The 13,009-nt window shown below is 39.8% G+C and overlaps 1 protein-coding gene across 2 annotated transcripts in view; it reads left to right on the top strand.

The window, feature by feature from the left end:
- The first annotated feature begins 1,963 nt into the window (after positions 1-1,963).
- anks1b (ankyrin repeat and sterile alpha motif domain containing 1B) overlaps positions 1,964-13,009 on the top strand; it is a 116,427-nt gene continuing 105,381 nt past the window's right edge. Inside the window, exon 1 of one of the 2 annotated variants that reach the window (XM_079454797.1) lies at positions 1,964-2,427. In XM_079454797.1, coding sequence (XP_079310923.1) covers positions 2,297-2,427 — 131 coding nt within the window. In that variant the 5' untranslated portion in view covers positions 1,964-2,296. The remainder of the gene's footprint in view (positions 2,428-13,009) is intronic. The other variant, XM_079454796.1, reaches the window with a different exon arrangement.

Genomic DNA, 13,009 nt, shown 5'->3' with positions numbered 1-13,009 from the left:
GAACTCGCCATGTTGTTTCTACAGTAGTCTTAAACGGACCGAGTGCGCTTCTTAAGCAAGAAAGACGTGATTATATTTTTGTTCCATGTAGGCCACCGTAGTGCATCGTATAAGGGAAGGGTTGGAGAGAGCCGTTGGTTGCAATTGGCAAACCCGTCCGATAGACGCTGCTTAATTTTATAAACTGGACCTTTAATTAAACATATAAACATATGACTGTCATAACTAGTGCCTTCAATATTTTCAGCTTTATGCATCAGGGCATGGAACAAATTATTATGGGTGGGCTTAACTCCCCAGGGTCCGGGATATGTGACATTTCTACTTGCCCTGCCTTCTGATGATGTCTGATTTTATGAACTGTGGCAATGTGTTTAACTGTTTTGACATCTGTGGGTAAATGGAATGAGGAAAGGACTGTCTCTTGCCTGTAGTGTACACTGACTTCTTGTGGTGGATGAATCACTTTTGCTAAAGATACTTAAAAAGGCACATCTCCCTTGAGTTTATAAAAAATCCATCTTTATTTAACCTCTCTAGGCTACATGTAGTCTCGTTTTTTCAGGCCGGTTTGGCTTCACCTCTATAGAGCCTCAATCTCATCGCCCTCGTGAATTATAAAGCCAACCCCAACAGGCTCCAAATGTCTGCGTGTGCTCTCGCTCTATGCATTGCCTATTAAGGCAGATGAATACTGCTCTGTTTGCTGCTCCGTGGTGGAGTTTATTCCTGGAGTTAGACATTAAATAGACACTGAACACCCGCTTGTATTGGTGTGAGTAACAGAGAAAGCTCAACACAACTGCCTCATAAGATCCGGTTGTTTCTGTTTCTTGGCAAAGCTGAAATTTACTGATTCTTTCCAACACCCAGTGGGCCTGCAGCTGCCTCTCTCTCTCTCTCTCTCTCTCTCTCTCTCTCTCACACCAGAACATCTCTTTCATTTCTTGTTTTCCTCCTCTTCTGCGCTGCTTTTCTCTTTCGAAAACTTCACAGTTGAACGGTATAGTAAACATTGCTGTGGAGCAGTTAGTTGTAATGACCTGTAGTGGTACTGTGGTATGATGACAATCATTGAATCATTTGGTACTTAACAGACTGCAGTACCTTGGTATTTTACGTTATTGAGTTGTATTATAAAAGAGACGAAAATGTTGGTTGATAACACGGATTAGTCTTTTTTAAAATATATTTTATGAAAAATAATCAGTAATGTTATAATGTACCAGCAGTCTTGTTATAGTAACATTTTAGGAATATTTTTGTCGGACATTTATTGCCAAATGCTTAGCAAAAATAGCCACACTTGTTAAACAATGGTTATGGTTATTTTATGTGAGCACAAATGTTTCATTCTCGATTTGCATTTTTTTCCTTGCCAAGGTAGCCTATATGTAAGAGATAATCCACAGCTAGCCGTGCGTTAAAGGGTTTTAATGCATGAGGTGGAGGCCAAGAATAATTTAACGCACGCTTGGCTGTGCATTATCCCGCTTATACCACGGTTATTTGCCAAATGAAAGCTCTTATTGATGTTTACAGTCATTTTAGACCAAACAGGTGAAAAAAAGCTTTATTTTGTCAGTTCATTTCAATATAAATCATATCCTACCGCATGCGTTAAAGGTCTTTAACGCACACCTTCAAGCCAATCAGAATCGAGCTTTCAAACAGACCATGGTATAAATTAAAGTAACATATAATTTATGATAAACCCAGAGCCACAACACTTTTTTTAGTTATGGTAATGTAAACATAACCTATATATATATATATATATATATATGGGTTATGATAGATTTCACGTAGGGCAATCTTAAGTGTCCGTGATTTACTCCACGCCCCGACAGACCGGCTCTTCTAACCGAAAAGGAGAACACACACTGCCACACAGGAGCCGAGAGAAAGAAACACCGATCCCGGGCCGCCCTGCTGTCGGTAAAACGGCACACGAGCACACTCAGAGAAAGAGCGCGCGGAGAACAGCGTGCGTACCGAGAGCGAGCGCGAGACCAGAGCGGTAGTAGCGCGTGATCTAACCCGCGTCTCTAGGCGACCGAACCGTCATCTTTCCGTTCGGTTCAGCTGCACCGGGACCGTGTTAAACATCCGGTGCATCATTCCATCATTGAGCTCCGGTGTGGACTAACGGGTTCACGCGTTCATTCTCCTCAGCAGCGGGCGGCAGAACGTCTGTTTATCCGTGACATCCCGCAGATGTCGTAAAAGGAAACCTCGCCGTTTTTTCGGAAGCTCGGGATTGTTTTCGTTTTCGCGGATTAAACTCGTGTCCGGGATGGGGAAGGAGACGGAGCTGCTGGAAGCGTCGCGGACCGGGAACGTGGGGCTGGTGGAGAAGCTCCTGAGTGGGAAGAAAGGATTGCTGGGATCGGGATCCGGCTCCATGCCTCTGCCCGGTTTACTCAGGTATGGAAACCTCGTAAGTTTGTGTATGTGTCCCGAGGTATTTTGGATAAATGGGTGTCCGGAAAACTGAGCAGTCTTTGCGTTTTATATGAATACAGAAAAGCGATTGCAGTTACTTGAGCAAATAATATCTCTCTCACAGACACGCACACACCCACTCCAGGCATCCCCGACCCACTGCGCCCCTCAATATACACACTACTGCTGTTGGGATGTAAGCTTTTGTACACACACTGACATATGTGAGAGAAAAGTCATCACTCTTTGGGTTGGTGGCTTCGCTTTGATTGTTCAACCTGAAGTTTGAGAAGGGTCGTTTTAATAGTGAATGTGGCAGGGGGGTGCCCATAGAGGAAAGCTGTCAAGAATGAATGAATGTGTCGTATGTGTGTGTTAACCCTTTGCAACACCCATCCAAAATATAGAAAGAACCCTTTTTAATATCCCGTTCTCCTAAATGGCGACTAGATTAAATGAAGAGCAATTTGAGATGTTTCTGATCTACTGATGTCATGTTTTCTTGAAAGTTTGCTCAGATTTCCCATGATTCCAAAGTCTGCAAACACACTTAAACATTTCCTATCATGTATTTCTAACTAATTCACCCGTGTTGCCCTTTTTAAAGCAAATCCCATTTTTATTACAATACAGCCACTTGAATTTAACAAAACAACCTGTAGTCTTTGTAAAAATACAAAACATTGCTTGTTTGTATTTGCCAGATGCTGTTACAGGTTTGTGATTGAACCTTACAAACATGCTAATAATATTACCAAGATTTATCAGTTAAAGGGATAGAACAACCTTTTTATCATTTACTCATTCTCATGTCTCAACCTGTGACTTTCTTCTCAAGACAAAATATTTTTTTAAGAATGTTTCATTGTCCCTCCTTGAACTGGCATGGACACAAAATCTGTTGTGTTCCACGGAAGAAAGAATCAGACACACGTTTTGACTGACATCACGGAGAGTAAAATGATAACAGACTGTCCCTTTAATTGATGGTTAATCAGTTAATTAAATCAGCCAATTAAACCCGGTGCACTTGTAACACCGTGTCTACACCGGACATCAAGACTGCGAAATGACAAAATACATTAGAAACCTATTAGAATCCATTATAATTCAAACATTTGTCCACACTGGATCCGGTGCGAACCCATTAAGAACAAGGCGGTTGTCATGTCGCGTCGCCGCCTGTCGTGTCCGGTGTAGACACGCTTATAGTGTTTCATCTCAGCTTAAACTTGATCTCTCTACTACCTTTAATGTCCGTATGTGACAGCCGCTTCTCTCATACCGGTTGTGTGTGTCTCTCTCGAATTGCCCATTGTCATGTGTTTGATCAGCTGTGTGCGTGTGTTTACAGTTCTTGATGTCTCACGCTTATAAGCTCAGGAAATATGATGAATGCTCCACTCCACATCAGTCTGTAAAATGCCAAGCATACATAGGGATGTGTGTGCTTCAGGAATGGCCGGGCAGGGATGGGGGAAGGGCACCTGGGAACTGCTCGCCTGCCCGTGAGAATTGAGCAGAGAAGGAAAGTCAAGTCAGCTTTATTTTTACAATTTTCATTGTTACAAAGCAGCTGTACAGGAAAACATTGACTATAAGCAAAACATATAAGGTTATGCATGTCAAAACACAGGTCATATATCAGACAGACTATAAATTCCTATATGCAGTGTTAATTTTAATAAAACTATACAAAATTCTAGAAGCCTCCCCGGCCAGGCAAACGGTATGCAAAAACAGTATGCAAACGGTGGCGAGAAACCCGAAATTCTAGTGGAGGAGAAAAAAACCTCAGAGGGAAACCAGGCCTAACCAGGGGATTTCTGTTCCCCTCTGGCAAAAGCTGCAGCCTCTGCACAAGCTCGACAGTGCTTGCACAACAAGGCAAAATAAAAAAATTGAATTAAGATTATCATTAATAATCTATTAGCGGCTGAATTTTTGAAGAGTCGCCACGTTCTTTGTCCAGCTCTATCACCACAGTTTTTGTCAGGTCTGGGCATGGACTGCATCCTGCCCGCTCTGGTAACCCTGGGCGGTGTCCTGCCCGCTCGGGTAACCTTGGAACAATGAGACAAAACTGGCTGAGAGTAGAGTACTGTTCTGCACGCTTTGATGCAACAAATGCATCGGTAAAAAGGAGTTTGATTTGCAGCCATAGGGTTGTGAAGCAAGCATGATACCAGATAATGATCCGAAATGTCTTTTTACGTCAACCACATTTATACCGTAAGACAGTATTAAAGTGTGCGTGGCATCAGGCACGGCACTTGTTAAAACCACTGATTATTTCTGCAGAGTTCAATCGATGGCTCTGAGTGTTGCTGTCTGGACAAAAGATCCCTGTCTCAGGCATTTTCTACGGTGATAATGATATAACCTTGCTGCTGCTTGGGTTTAGACGGCATTGTTGTCTGGTCTTTGTTCTTTTTTGTTGGTGGGCACATTGTGGTTTCATTGGTTTTGCATGATGGGAGTGCGTTTCTTTTATTGGGTCAAAACTCTTGGCCAGAGGGATGGGTCAGTGCAGTGCAGTACAGTACAGTAGGAGGTCTGTCTCAGTCCATCTGTCCACAATGCTGGAAGTTTTGTTTCATCGGCCGCAGTGAGTTAAGGGGGCATCGCCTGAGGAGGGTTCACATGGTTTTATCTAAAAATAGAATCGGGTCAGGCCAGAGGTCACATAAAGAACAGGATTGTGATTATAGGACTTTGGTTGTCTCATGTAGTAGTTGAGGCAAAAATAGAAATGATTTCCTGTGTGCTACTTTTATTTTCAGGTAATTGCAAAAATATCGTTTTTGAAAGGATTGTTATATATATATATATTTATTTTGACCCAATATATTGAATCATCTGTTTATATGTGACTAAGATTTCAGACATTGGAAAAATATCAATCTGCACGTTTATATTTTAGTAGTTATAAATTCATGCGTTATTCATGTAACAAAAAGGGTGTGAATTAAAATGTGCAAACCAGAAGCAACAAATGGAGCAGGAATGGCTCTTAGTAGAATTTTAATTTGTTTGTGAACATTTCAAAAATGGTATGTGCCCATATATGAGGAATGTGGACCGTATGTATGAGATATTACATTATGGATATGACAATTTACCTGCCTCCGTAAAACTAGGCTTTAAAAACAATAAGAGAGAATTCACATGTGTATTTAATCCACCTTCTGAGCTATCAGGTATGGTCAAAACCCCTTGCTAAAAACTTTTTGATTCTAAGGTTGAAATTTGCATTAATTTGCCTAGGGGTTCATTGAGACCAGCATCTATCAAACAGACTTAAACACGAAATATATAAAAGTATACAAAAAGTCAATTTAAAATACACTATAATAACTGATGAATGAATTTTTCCAGCAATATACATTGACCTCACACACTTACAGAGTGTTGCGATGGGGGACAGGGCCCAGCGCTACTACGATCAATGTTTTGTCCCCTCATCGTGTTAATGGATTAGCCCATCAATAAAAACACAGTATGATTGCTTTATAAGCCCAGCAACACATGACTTTCCATGAAAGGACATTCATACACCCAGTGTTTAATGTGATCATGACAAACTCGATTACACAGACATTATTTGTCTCATTTAATAAAGGGTCTGAGTCATGAGAGAGACTTTGTTGGATTGGATTAGGTCTCAATGTTTGTTTGCTGTGTTTTACTAATACGTCACTTACTGGCACTGAGTGATTCAGTGAGGAAATTGTGACATTGAGGATGCTGGTTGTGGTACAAGCAAGATGGGAGGATCCGTTGATTGATTGCCTTGTTGTCTAATGTGATTGGACGGTGAGCTTCAGTCATACATGCGTTGATGTATTGTGTTATCACAGGAGCCTAAAATTAAATTGCAGTAGAAACTGGTATACATCATAAAAATCCATTACGTTTTTCTTCACATTAGAGTAACTTTTTATTGTGGCATATTGTTTACGTTTCCTGTGTCCTGTTCTTTGCTTGTTTTAGTAAACGCTGACACACAAGCACATACTTTTTGTTATAGTCGTACTCTGTTCAAACAGAAATGTAGTTTTGTTTATTTGGGAAAAATATAAATTCAATTTATATAGCGCATTTGACAATGTGCATTGTTTCAAAGCAGCTCTACAGGAGAAATGAAGAAAAACTGAAAAACACAAAAAGGTAGAACACAGCAAAGTACCTGCATGGTGTTTATAGAACTTAATAATTTAATTTACAAGTTACATTATTCTAGTAAATAATAACTGTCAGCAGTTTCCCTGTGGTTTATTTAGCATATGTTGCATTAAGTGAATGCTTGGCTGAAAAGATACGTCTTTAATCTAGATTCAAATTTGGGCGAGTGTGTCTGATCCTCGAATAGTGTCGGGAAGGCTATTCCAGACCTTAGGTGCTACGTATGAGAAAGCTCGACCCCCCTTTGGTGGATGTAGTTATTCTAGGTGTTATCAAAAGTTTTGAGATCTTGGAGAGCGTGACGGGTTTTAGTGTGATAGAAGCTATGTTATGTCGGTGGGGCTAAACCGTTTAATGCTTTATAAGTGATTAAAAGAACTGATACTTAATGGGAAGCCAGTGAAGGGTTGATAACATTGGGGTTATGTGATGCTATTTTCTGGACCTGGTTAGAACTCTGGCAGCTGCATTCTGAACTAACTGTAGTTTGTTTATTGATGATGCAGGACAACCACTAAGTAGCGCATTACAGTAGTCAAGTCTTGAGGTCACAAATGCATGAATAAGCATCTCTGCGTCAGCAACGCATATGATATTTCGTAATTTGGCAACATTTATAAGGTGGAAGAAAGCTGTTTTTGTGACATTTGAGATGTGATGACAGGTTGCTGTCTAATATAACACCTAGATCTCTTACTGTATTTGTTGGAGTAACAGAACATCCTTCAACTTGCAGGTTATAATCCGAACTATTCGGTTTGCGTGTCATTGGTCCGATAAGTAATATTTCTGTTTTATTAGAATTTAAAGGAAGTAATTTACAAGCCATCAAATGTTTTATATCTTCGACGCACCTTTAGCTTTACGAAGCGCGTACGTTCCGGACGATTGAGTCTGCAAGCATCAGCTTGTGATGCTTCCAGCGCCGTTTTACGTTCTCGCAGCCGTGTCTGCTTCTCAAGTAAATCCCGGATCTTCTTCTCCACAGCCTCCAACTCCGACTGAAGTGCGAACGTTTCCTCATCTGCACTCAAAGGTACAAACATGTCTGAATCATCAACATCAAATCATGAAACATTAGCCATTAGTGATGTGATAATAAATGAGAACAGTGAGTTAAGCAGGTGGTAATGCTAACAGCCTGAGGGCTAATAGAGAATGATCCGATACAAATATATTATTAGTGCGTTTAACGACCATTTTTGTATGGGATATTCTTAAGGAGAAGTTACACCCTCGGTGAATAATAAATTAAAACACAAATCTTTACGATAACAACAAGAATATAAGCAATGTTTTAAGTTTGAAAGAGCTCCGTCTCAAACCACGCGCTCTCAGCAAACAGGAAGATACAACTTAAATACAACTTAAAACCGACTACTGACATAAAAAGCACAAACAAACACACTGTTTGGTTTGTCCCACATGTCAATTATGTTTATTTTTCAATATTCTCTGCAGCCTGTGTTGAGTCAGAGCATCTTTGTCTCCTGAGTAAAGAGTTGGAAGAATGCATGACAAGTCAGGATGTTTAAGACATAGTTGACAAATCGCTCTTAAAGGATAGTACACCCAAAAAAAATTCTGTGAATGACTATTCTGTTCCACACAAAAAGATATTTTGAGAAATGGTGGTTTTGTGTCACTGTCATCCAATGAAAGTCAATGTGGTCCTGTGTGTATTGGTTACCAATAAGTTTCTTCTCTTTAGTTTTAAAAAGAAGAAAGTCATACGGGTTCAGAATGACCTGAGAGTGAGTAAAAATGATTGTTATAGGAAGCTACACATGGGAAGACTTTTATTATACATGATTATTTATTGTATTTATCATATTTTTATGTTTATATTTTGTTAAATTCAAGGACATCTTTCTCCTTATAAGTTAAAGAGACTTGTTAGAATCAGTTTTCTCTCCCGGGCAGTGTCGGGGGCCATGTCATAGTCTTGCAGTTTATGAAAATAAACATTCAACAACTTTAATCTGATTTTATCAGGCACCAAAACAGACCACAGTGCCGTGCGGTTCACAGCTATAAACACTTCACTGTGTCAGAGCCGCTTGCTTACTAAAAACACGGACAGTTCCAAACCTTCTGGTCTGGAGAGCGGCCGTCAGCTAATGTGGGGGAGCTGGCTCAGATAGGGGAGAAAAGGACGTTTAAATCTCACCATTCACGAGAAGTGGACAGAGTTGGTGTAGTCGGGGTCAAAGGTCAGAGTGTGGGGAATGTTCTGTTTGTGTGTGTGTGTGCACACATGAGTGTGGAGGTTGTTTGTCTCAGACACATTTTGGCTGTCTATGCTTCTAAGTGCACAATCGTGCGTGACTGTCAATAAATCATCCTATGATAGATAGTCAAAAAATGACCTTTTAAGAAATTTTGCACATTGACTCAGCATGGGAACCAGACAGTCGCAAAAGCCACACTTTTGACCTTCAGCATGAAGTCTGGTCCATTTTTCTCTTTCTTAGCCAGAAACGGCCACGTAAGGCCTCGACTATAAAGCAACAAATCCAACTTTGTCTTGTTTTTATATAATGTTTAGAGCAATACACTACCAACAATAGACTGTTTAGCAATAAAGAGCTAGCTGAATTCAGTATCTCTCAGCAGTCTCTACGATTTGTTGTACAGACCACACATTTTTTCACAGACATACAGTAACTGTAAAAATAAAGCTGTATGCATTTCTTCTTTTGTTTACTTGCTGTTTAGAAGCTCAGACACAACTAGCTTTCAAATAACTTGCAAGTTCCTGAATTCACAAAACTTGCAACTTGCAGATATAGTCATTACTTCTTCATAATTATAGCAACCTGTCACCTTATAAATACAACTTTGTTTTTAAACATGTCAAAGTTTGCAAGGAAGATATCTTCACTGTCACGTTATGGCTCAGTACAGATACCTGATCAAAGATCAATTACTCTTTGAGTAGGTGTTCTATATGCAATTGCATTTTAGGGCAACATTTTTTTATTGATATTTTGCAGGTAAATAAATGTAACAAATTGTAAAAGATGCCTTTTCTTAATAGGGTTGGTAATAAAAAAAGATGTTTTCCGATTTTAATTATGATTCTGCTAATCGATTTCCATTCTTATCGATTCCTAGTTTCGATTCCAAAGTTGAACCAAAACATTTAGATATCATCCGGTATATACATATATTTATGAGCACCGTTTTGTGTAAACAGCATATACCCATAGCAACCATGTTTTGTATGATTAACTACAATTTGCACTACCATCGTTTAACTACATCATGGTTAAACTGTAGTTACTATAATGAAACTGGTAAATTTGTGGTTCCTTTGGACTATAGTTAAAGTGGCTGTATCTCAGACAGTTTCTGTATATCTCATGTTAATCTTGAGTACTTACAGAATAAAATCGCACCCTTCAAATATCAGTAGAGTCTTTAGTTTGATCACATCTGTAAACGACAGATACAGCTGTACGATTATTTCAGAAAACCTACAAAGTGTGTGGGGGGCGGAATTAAAACATGAGCCCATGCATTGCCAACAAAACACAGACATGAGTTTCACTTACCTTGTGCTGTACATGTCTGGAATCTTTTAGCCCTGGGCCCAAAAATCCTTTTCAAACGATCTCCAAATCCAGCGTTACATTCGCGTTTATATTACATTCATCGTCCAAATGCAGTGAACGAACAAACATAGATGAACTTTGCGAACAAAGTGCTATCGCTCTCCTGCACACAAGTCAAAGTGACTTGTGCACATGCTCCTTCTCCCGCCCGGCTTGGTTGACGCATGGGCGAGCCGCCTGCTTTTCCGGGAACATTGTCCAATAAGCGACTAAGAAAAGTTGTTACGAAACGGACCTTCATCTTCGAATTTCTTTTTCGAAACCTTTACGAACGCTGGGGGAGTGTATCGAGCGCAGAAATACTATGTCATACGTCCAACTTGTTTTTGACTAGTTGATGAGAAGACAACGTTTAACATTGTAAATAAGTCAGAATGCATGAAACACTGTTGCATGGCCGCTTTAAAATATGCTTACTATCTTCGTAAACATATGGTTAATTTTCATAAGGGCTTTAATTGAGATTTCAGCAGTTCACAATTTAACACATGCACATTTCTGATAATATGTACACAGGAAGAAGAGTTTCGCTTTCTGTAATGCTCCTGTCTGTGATCGTTCTACTCCTCTGAGCGTGCTTTCCCTTTGTCTGAAAAGCTGTCATAAATCAACCACTCAGCCCCTCATCCTTTAGTTTATCGTAGCTTATGACTCGCTGTTTTCTGCGCTGATAAATGGCCTTCAAAGTGCTGTTTGGATGAGGGTTTAAAGGCATTAGAGCTTGGGTGGCTCGCCTCCCCCTCAGCCACATGACCACTCATTAGATTAGCTTGTTTTATGGACATTTAAAAAATGTCCCCCCATGTATGAGTGTGTGTTTAAGCCTATCCTGAGCCTTGTAGGCTGCCTGCCCATGTCCTCTACCAATGTAACATACCTGGCATGTTTAACATTTCCAAATCACAGGATTGTATTAACAAGCTTACAAGTTTATCTAAGTATGTTTTGATGCTTTTCAAGGAGCTCGAAAGTAGACTGGCTGGTTTACAAAGGCCAGTCCATAACTAAACTATTCAAAACGCATCTTGACAAAACAAACTTTTGCATTTGTTAAACATTTATTGACCTTTTTGCATTAAATAAACATTTTATACTATGTGCATGCTCGTGTGATTGTCTTAAAAATAAGCCTTCTCAAAAGTGAGTACCCACACCAGCCAAAAAACAACCATTAAAATGAATTGAAGCGCTAATGTCCTTGTTATACACACATCCAAAGTTCGCTGTTGACCTTAGAGGTCGAATTAAATCCTCCAGACGGCAGAATGAAAGAATAGAGATGTTCCATCTCTTCCCTTCTGTATCTTGTCTTTTACAATTCCCCTCTCTTTATCTTTCAATCCTTCTCTTCCTTCCAATATTCTTTTCCTTCCTGAATCAGCGTTACAGCTATACTGTTCGTAGCAGGGCCTCCAGTGTAGTATTGATCAGTTCCTCTTTCTTTCTTTCTTTCTTTCTTTCTTTCTTTCTTTCTTTCTTTCTTTCTCGCGATCGAACCCGAGACTCAGCTTACAGTCCCATAAGAGGCATGGTCAGCATTGCCTGGCAAACAGCAGAGGAAGACAAGAGGTGCCAAGAGAGCTGGATTTACTCAATTTCTTATCACTCTTTTCCCCCTTTTTACCTGATATATACACACATTACATCTAAATGAGGAATGTCATTTCGCCAACCCAAATCAAAAGAAACGGATACGATTAGAAAATGTTTATAAGCACATGTAGGTTAAGAAATTCACAGTTTTTTCCAAACAATAAAAGTGAATGGTGAATGTCAGTCACTTATGTTATGCCTTTTTGTTATGCTTTTGTGTTTTGCGTTTATAAACTCTCCCTTTAATGTTTTTCTGCATTGTAACAACATCTAATTTAATGCTAAATTATGCGAGTGGCACGCTGTGTCGCTGCAGGACTAAGAAAAGCGTCCAGAGCTGCGCGGCTTGGCTCTTCCGCATCTGGTGTGCTTCGAAAATGCAAATACAAATTTAATTGTTATGAAAATATTGCTCCAATACAAAATTCTTTGATAATAGTTAACTAAAACAGGGTCCATTGTTGTTATGCCAAACATGACTTTTATTTTATCTTGGCTTTTATTACGTAGTGAAACACAAGACAGACCATTTTCGTGAGGTTTAGTCTTTCACACGTGTCAGTGATGAAGTGAGATTGACATTCTGACGGAATCATTTTTCAGTCCATGAGTAAAATCCACTTAAAGTTGAGTTAACACCAACTCACCGAGTTAACGCGATCAGCATTGAGCTGCTCTCTGCGTATGTGCGGTGTGGACATTGCAGAGTCATGTGTTTAAATGGATGTACTGTATCTCCACTTCACAGCTTGTCCTGTGTACTTTGCGTAGCCTTGGTTTGTGAACAGCTAGATGATCTCCCAGCGATAGATGCGATGGTGTTCTGGTGTGTGAGAAATGACAGTCTAGGGTTACAATGTCCCATGATGCTGTTTCCTTGCAGATAAGCTGGCCTGGCTCAGAGACACACAGAACCTGATAATGATTGCACAATATGGAAAGCCCTTTATTTCTCTCTTCATCTGTGCGATGGGTTAATTTGCTATCGCGTTATGTGTCGAGACCAGACTGATGTGGGTTATTTTGTGTGTATTCACCGTTTCACCAGCTTTCCCCCGAGCTTAAAAACAATCCTATTTATTGTGTTTATTAATGTATCTTAAAGGACCAATGTGGACATTTTAGCAGCATCTATCGGTGAGGTTTCAAATTGCAACCAGCTGCTCAGC

Source organism: Barbatula barbatula, assembly GCF_947034865.1.
Source record: "Barbatula barbatula genome assembly, chromosome: 4".
In the NCBI taxonomy this organism is placed as follows: Eukaryota; Metazoa; Chordata; class Actinopteri; order Cypriniformes; family Nemacheilidae; genus Barbatula; species Barbatula barbatula.
Note: the sequence above shows the minus strand (reverse complement) of the source record. Positions and strands in the feature narration are given on the sequence as shown.